Source organism: Vigna angularis, chromosome 2, assembly GCF_016808095.1.
Source record: "Vigna angularis cultivar LongXiaoDou No.4 chromosome 2, ASM1680809v1, whole genome shotgun sequence".
Classification (NCBI taxonomy): Eukaryota; Viridiplantae; Streptophyta; class Magnoliopsida; order Fabales; family Fabaceae; genus Vigna; species Vigna angularis.
The window spans coordinates 27,053,345-27,061,308 of record NC_068971.1 but is presented as its reverse complement, the minus strand read 5'-3'; the positions used below and the strand labels follow the sequence as shown (position 1 = coordinate 27,061,308).

At 32.1% G+C, this 7,964-nt stretch overlaps 1 protein-coding gene across 1 annotated transcript; it reads right to left on the bottom strand.

Annotated features, from left to right (window-relative positions):
* Positions 1-4,227: 4,227 nt before the first annotated feature.
* On the bottom strand, positions 4,228-6,822 carry LOC108329695 (uncharacterized). Its single transcript, XM_017564032.2, has 5 exons — positions 6,383-6,822; positions 5,924-6,265; positions 5,500-5,833; positions 5,079-5,201; positions 4,228-4,981 (listed from the first exon to the last, which is right to left on the bottom strand). The coding sequence occupies exons 1-5, from the start codon at positions 6,668-6,670 to the stop codon at positions 4,866-4,868; spliced, it is 1,203 nt and encodes a 400-aa protein (XP_017419521.1). The 5' UTR covers positions 6,671-6,822; the 3' UTR covers positions 4,228-4,865.
* Positions 6,823-7,964: the final 1,142 nt, after the last annotated feature.

Sequence of the window (7,964 nt, the reverse complement as noted above, 5' to 3'; positions counted from 1 at the left end):
AATATCAAATGAAGAATTGCTATGAAATTTAAGAGTTGGTGAACATAGAAGCTAAACTCGGGATAGGACATACAGGAAGAATTTTGAGTTATACAGGTTCATGAGTATTCGGTAACCTTAAACTTAATATTTTTGAACATGTAACACTCAATCTTCTATCCTAGTGAGTCAACCTCTATCCTAGGTTTAACTTCTTTTTTCACTAATTCTTCTTTTACTTTATAAAAAGAAATCATTCATTTGATAATAACATTGCAAATGAAACAAGTTCAGAAATATGCATTTCATTGTAATTTTTTTTATTAGTAGTAAAACTAATCAAAGTAAGAGTAAAGATTTGATTTTTATATTAAATGTCATGAAAGTAAAAAAACAAAAAAAAAATTGTCCTTGGTAATTTTACAATGACAAACAGGACAACCAAAATAAAGGAATGCAAAATCATGATTGAGTTTTTCAATAAACATTCATAATAAATACAAATGAAAATGTAAAGTTTAGAAAATGAAAAAAAAAAAAAAAATATATATATATATATATATATATATATATATTACGATAAACTTAAATTTTAGGGTTTTATTAATAATTTTGTTTAAATCTTATTTTATTAGTTTTTGGGTATAGTAATATTTAGTTTGATTTGATAGAAATAAAATAGAGACACGTAGTTATGATTTTCGATTTATCTAGGTACAATATTATTTTATGATAGATTAAGCAGATTTTTTATTTTTAAGATAGTTGATATTTTATTTTTATTCCTCGTAATATTGTAAGTGTTATGGCTATTTAAAGTCCTTCAATTATAATGAATAGTAAGACTCAATTTCAGAAAAATATTTGAGTGTATCGTGAGATTTTCCCAACAATACACACGTGACATTGTTTTATTGATTAAACCAAACATATAAATTTTCTAATAAAACTTTAAAATTTTTAAAAAGCACATATTAACATTATATAAATCCTTAATGTTATTAATAATTTCTTTAAAAAAATAATTAAGACACATTTTGAAAAGTTAAGATGCAATTAGAACGTTTTTAAAAACAAAAACAAACTTTCTTACAAAATGATTAAGCAAGTGATTAAACCTAAAATAAATGTCACATCACATCTCATAATAGTTAAATGACTAACTTTATACATAACACCAAAGTGAAATCGTGTGTAGATATTAAATAATGGAAAAATAATTTATCATAATATATATTTAACTTAAAAGTGGTGTAGATAATGATATTTAGATAAAATCAAGAGATGTAAAATTAAATTTATTTAAAGTAGAGGTTGGCAGAGAAGTTACAAAAGATGGACTATATAGAACTCTGAGAAGCAAGAATAAGTTCTGGAAATTCTTTAAAACTGGGATTCTTCAGAAAAGATATCCTACATAGAAATTGGTGTTCCAATTGGGAAACTTTGATGTATATATAGTCATAAAATAACTTTAAAATATTTGAAGAGAAAGGGATATCTAAATATTTCTCTTTAGCAACAATCTTGGGAATGGTTTTATCATTTTGTTCTTGTTAGATTCCTACAACCTACACCTACATCTATATATTTCTTGCACATATTGGAACTCTATATTTACCCTTTAGTTTCTTCTTGTTATTTCGTTTTCCTTTTAATTAAATTTGGTTTTTTTAAAAGCTCTTGTACAGGAGGGTACATATAGATCTAATATTTGAAATAAAATACGATATATATACTGATAACACCATCAAATTCTTTGCAATTATTTTTCTTCTTTAATTTTATTTCAAAATTTGCATGCTGATAAGTCTAAAGATCTCTTAATAGGAGTTATTGTTTCCTGATATATTTCTAAATCTAAAAATTTGAACTTAATTTGAAATATTCTAGTATTACTTTTTCAATAATCACTTATAAACTTTCTTTTATTATTTTACTTAAATGTTCAATATATTAATTTATTCCTTCTGAAAAAATTAATATATTATAAATAAAAAAAGCTCTTTAAAATCTATTTGTTAGGAGTGTTTTTAAGGATTGTGGCATTAAGTTTCATTCATGATGTCTACAAAGCAGATTTTTATAACTTTTTCTACTGTCGAAATTTTTTGATTGAAACCTGACTTCATATACCAAAATTTGATAATATTATTGGCTTGTGCAATCTTTTAATTAAGTCAAATATATAGAATGATGAATACCTTATTAATTTTAATACATTATTCTGGATTTATAATCCTAAAAATTAGAGTTTATTTTCGAAAAAAAATGAGTAAAAATAACTCATAAAACATAAGTACTTAAGAATAAACTAAGCTTCTAATCGTAAATATTATGAAATATTTGTACTTATTTATATAAATGTCTTTTTAAGCTTTCATTTTAAAATTTCTTTTAAGGCTAACAAAAAAGAAAGTTGAACTGAATATCTAAATTCTTAGTTATTAAGAATATTCTGGAATGCTCAAGTGGTGCTATTAATGGCTTTGATATGTAAGATAGAATTGTTCTTTCTCACATTTTATAATTTACACAAAAGTTTATTCCATATAACCTATAACATAATTTTACAAGATGGAGGAAGCTCTATACTTTTTATAAACAATTAGGATGGCCTACTCTTCTTCCGTGACGGACCCATGTGCATTTTAATATATGTTACATACATCCTTGACTTTAACAAAAATATAAATTTATTATTTATTATTTATTATTTTTGCTATTGTCTTTTTGTAATGTTAATCTTTTACTCAGTTTTTCGACTGATGTGAAATTTTGTCTTTCAGTGATTAGTTCTTTTCTTATGTTTTCATCTTACCACACCATGTACTTTCAAGTTTTATTCAATTGGCTATTTCGCTTTCAGTTCATTACACTAAATTTCCATGTTCATATATATCTTCGCTTTTTATCTCACGGATGATTAAGTAACTTTTTAAATTAGTTTTGTAGGTAACTAAGATATCTCTGAGATATTTTACATATAATATCTTACAAACTATCAACTTATTATCAAATTCTATTATTCTATAAACTATTATGAAATAATATATTATCATATAATAATTTATTATTTAATATTTTTAATATATAATAATAATATTCATTATAGAAAGTACTCATTCAACTCTTATATTCATATTTTCATTTACATGAAAAAATATATTCCAGATGGATCTCTCATGTATTTCTTTTAAAAATTTGACATTTTCTTATCTAAGACAAGAATTTAGGTTTTGAGAATCTTATATTCGAACGTAAAAGATTCTTGTACAAATTTCGGTAAAAACAAATTTTATAATGAAGAAAAATGTAAGAGTAGAATAAAGGAGGCAAGTTGCAGAGTTTTTGGGAGGAAAGATTTTGCAAATAGTGGAGATAGAAGTGAGCATTTGAAGGAAGGCTAGAAAACATAGATGGAGTGCACCAAAAGAGGATAAAGAAAAAAAGGAAAAAGGAAGACTGGGTGGGACGAATAAAGGAAGCAAAGGAAGTAAGTTTTGGTGTTATGGTATGGTATTAATATTGCACCTTCCCTTTCTTAACAATGTAGAGTTGGGTTGGCCATGCATTTGTGAGAGTAATGTTCCATAATAGATGGCTACGTTTCCTCAAAAGTATTAAGAAGCAGGCACCAGCCACCCCCACATTTGCGAGTTCCAAGATAGAGACTAGACATTGATTTTTTAGCCATTAAAGAAAGCACCATATGAAAACGATTTCTGAGCATTCCTAAAGCAAAAACCTTCTACCTTACACGTGTTAAAGCTACGCACATGGCCCAACCCAGTTGCATTGCACCGAAGCTTCCCTCCCAAGCAATCACCTAATCTTCCAAACCAGTATATGAAACGTATATAGTGTAACTCATCCTGGACCCATCACAAACGTTCTCACACCCTTTTCCTACTTCACATTTATTTTATATTATGACTCCCCCATTGGGTCGCCAAATTTATTAAAATTCACACATCCAGCTGCAACCACTCCTTGGACAAAGTGAAAGCTACCTTTAATTTGTACTGGAAAAGCAATCACGCCTTCACTGAGATTATACATCTTACAAGAAACCCTTTATGCAATTCTCTACAGTACAAACAATTAATAATTACGTGCCACAAAACTGTTCTGTCATTAGTGTTTGAATTTGAATTTTATCTAACAGTGTAATGAACAGCCAGAACAAGTCATTGGAGGGGGCCTAAATGAGAGGTAAACATCGTTTTCAACAAATCAGAGAGGAGATAATGAAAATTCCTTGCATTATTATTTATAGTAAAGTAATGCGGGTGGACAGGTTGGAATCAGATGTTACTGACAAGTATTCCCCAAAATGATTCCACTGTGAATCAACAACTATTGGAAGGAGCCGTAATCCCTCTGGAAATATGGTCCAGCCCTTCCAAATTGCTTTGTTTATTACCCTAAAACACCAAAATAAAAAAAAGGGTAAAATTTGACCCATCCACCGTTTTTGTCTTTGCCTTGTGACTTTCGAAGCCCATCAAAAAGAACAAAAGTAACTGATATCACTGCAACCTTCAGCACTGCTGCTGCATTGCTAGCTTTTTCCAGAGGTTCCTAATATTATTATCAGCCCTCTACAACTATGACCAAGCCAAAACAACAAATAAATAAAACCCATCTACTATTTTCCAGACACAGTTTTGCTTTTACATTTAACTTCATTTTTTTCCCCAATTTGCCAACAAAAACCTATTTCTTCTTCTATAAACCTATTCTCCTATAGAAGACTACTACATTTTCCATTCCTAACCCCTTTCCTCCCCTGCCACGTTTTCCTAAATCACCATCACCACCACCCCCAAACAAACCAAAAGAACAAAATATTCCGCTCCCCAACAAGCAAAAGATTAATCAAATCAGTATGTCCACTCCTGTGGCAGCCTGAACTCATGGTATACTGCTGGCTGAGACTTGAGGTTGCGTTTCTGTTGAGAAAGAACATAATTACTCCTCAGCCTTGGAACAGCTGCACCTGAAAACCCCAAAAGTCAAAAATACCTTAATAACCCCACCATTTTAAATTTTGTATTTAAAATAACAAAAAATATTTCATAGGGTTTCAAATATACCATTTTCCAAGTTGGAACCAGCGTTAAATCGTTGCATTTGCTGCGGCTGCCCCCCCACCATATCATCGAGATTCAGATTTAGGGCCTGCGCCACTCTCGCTGGAACCAGCACAGTTGAACAGGCTGCAAACAATATCCAATACTTATGTCAACAGTCACATAGATGCTTATATCTAAGCAAACAATTAGAGGCCTTCAGAAGGACAACCTCTAATTTACAGTCGCTCCCAATTAAAATGACAGATTTAGTTATCATAGCAGAAAAAACTTGTAGTTAAACAAAAAGTAAACACAAACGTAGAAGCACGCATTAATTACAAAATTCAACAACCAATAAACCTCTCTAGCTACCCCTACTAAATAATGCAACGGCCACCCAAAAGTTCTAAATGAAACGAAACCTAGGAGCCTTAAATCTCACCTGGCTTCTTTCGTGGTTCAGCAGGACTATCCACTCGGCGAGGGAGAAACACCCCTGTGCCAGCACATTCCCTTCTCCCAGAAGGGTTTCCAAGAAAGAGAGCACGCATGCCAGAGCCATATTGCTGATTTTGTTGCTTCGCATGTTGCAGAGGAGGCCATGCAGACGCAGACAAGCCCAAAGGCCTGACGTTCCTCCCACTAACTTCAATATTCCTCCCTCTGTTGGCAACCATTTGTTGTTGCCTGTGGGAGTATACCCCTCCACATTGCTTCTGCACATTCCACACAGGGTTCTGTTGCTTTGCCAGCTGTTGCTGCCTCAGCAATTGAAACTAACAAAGAAAAACAGATCAGAGTCATGACAAAAGGGTAAACAAGCAAATAAAAAAAGTGTGATAGCTTTCTGAGATTTGGGTGCTTACATGTGCTATTTGCAACTGCTGGTGATGAGAGAGTGGTTGATGGGAGTAGAATCCGACATCAGGGGTGGTTGTGGAAGCGGTTTTCGGTGAGAGGGTGGTAATAGGGGAGGGCTTCCTTTGGGGAACCATGTGTCCATTGTGTTGGTTTAAAGAAAAGCCCTCTTGACTTAACCTCATCCTTTCCACTTCCCCTGCAGCCGCATGCAGCAGATCCCAAGTGGTTTTCGCAGAAGACATCTTACAAACACCATCAGGACTGCCCTGGCTTGACTCTTTGCCACAACCACAACCACTTCCAAAAGCACAAAGAGTTGATTGTGGTGAACCGGACAAAAACCGACCCTGCAATAAAACCATAGAAGAATCATTAAACACTCAAACAATAACTGAGAAAACTCCGAAATAGCACTAACTACGACAAGAAAGGAGGACAAAAAGTACTATTGTCGTGATTCATACCACAGACTTGTTATCGGTTTGGAGGGAGGACCGAGCTACACGGAGAGACAACTCAGCAACGAGCTGCTCCTCCTCGTCGCTCTCAGTCTCGCTGGAGCCACCAGCGGTGGAATCAACCGGAGAAGCAAGTTCCGAGGAAGGGAACCCGTACGGGAACTCAGAAGGGAACAAGAGGGCGTCGTGCTGCAAAGGCTGACGCTTTCCCTGCAAGGGAGTCACCGGGACGTCATCGTCGGCGAGGAACTGCGGCGGAAGCCAGAACTCGCCGTCGTCTAGGTTGTCTGCCATGAGAGAAGAAAGAGAGAAAAAAAAGAGACGGTTGTGTTGCGTTGGAAGAGGGAGAGTGAAGGGATTTTGGTGATTCGTGAAGATTTTAAAAGGCGCAGAGTGTGTGAGAGAAAGAGAAAGAGAAAGAGAAAGAGGAGGGAGTGTAAGAAGAGAGAATAGGGTGTATTTGTAGAGACAATGTGTTATGGGCGGTGCTGCCACCCTCACGCGGGAACCGAGAGTGGTCACACGCGCCAACAAGGAAAAATCTCAAAATCAAAATACCCTAATCATTTTCTGCCGGTTCGCCCACCAGTCATATCCTTTCACCCTTTTTCTTACGCGGGACAGATTTCAATATCATTCTATTCATTAAATTATTTATGTTTTCGTATTTAATAAATCATAAAATATCTAAAGTTTAAATTTAAATATGATTTGAACTGAAGGTAATAAGTATATAATTAAATCTTTAATTCAAAGAATGAATTTTATTTGATAAGTTAAACGTGTTTTCGTTTGTAATAAATTAAAAAAATCTAAAGTTTATATTTAAATATGATTACAACTGAAGGTAATAAGTATATAATTAAATCTTTAATTCAAAGAGTAAATTTTATTTAATATTTTCGTGTTTTCGTATTCAATAAATTAAAAAAATCTAAAGTTTATATTTAAATATGATTACAGCTGGAGTAACTAGTATATAATTAAATGCTTAATTGAAAGAGTAAAAGTTATTTACATATCGTAAACTTTAATATCATTGTTCACTTAGTTTAATATTGCGGTTGCCGGTCACTAATCTGTAATCGACATCTCGCGGCATATTGTGCTAATGAATAGCATAGGTACCGTTATTTATTTCATTACATAAATCAAGAAAAAAATTGGATGGAGTAATAAAGATGTAGATATCAATTTTAATATCACAAGAATTTAAGAGATATAAGTATACAAATTTATCTTAGATTTTTCTCACTTTGACTTATTGCAATTTTAGTCGGGTGGCTTTATTTTTAGATGAGTTAAAATCAATTTTATTGGTATTAAATGGTAAAGTAAAATATTTTTAAAAATTAAGTAAAGGTGTATTTGGGGTTATCCATAATCTTTATATGAAAATATTATTTATAAAGTTATTCAAAATGATATGCATAAATCCAAAAATTATTCAAATTGTTAGTATTTTAATTTGGTAAATTTGACGTTGAATCATAAAGTTTTGTGTAAAAATGAAAAAGAGACTTGCAAATAAATCCGCATTCCTTTTAAATATTGGCTAAGACTTAATTAGAATAAATTAAATAGTAGT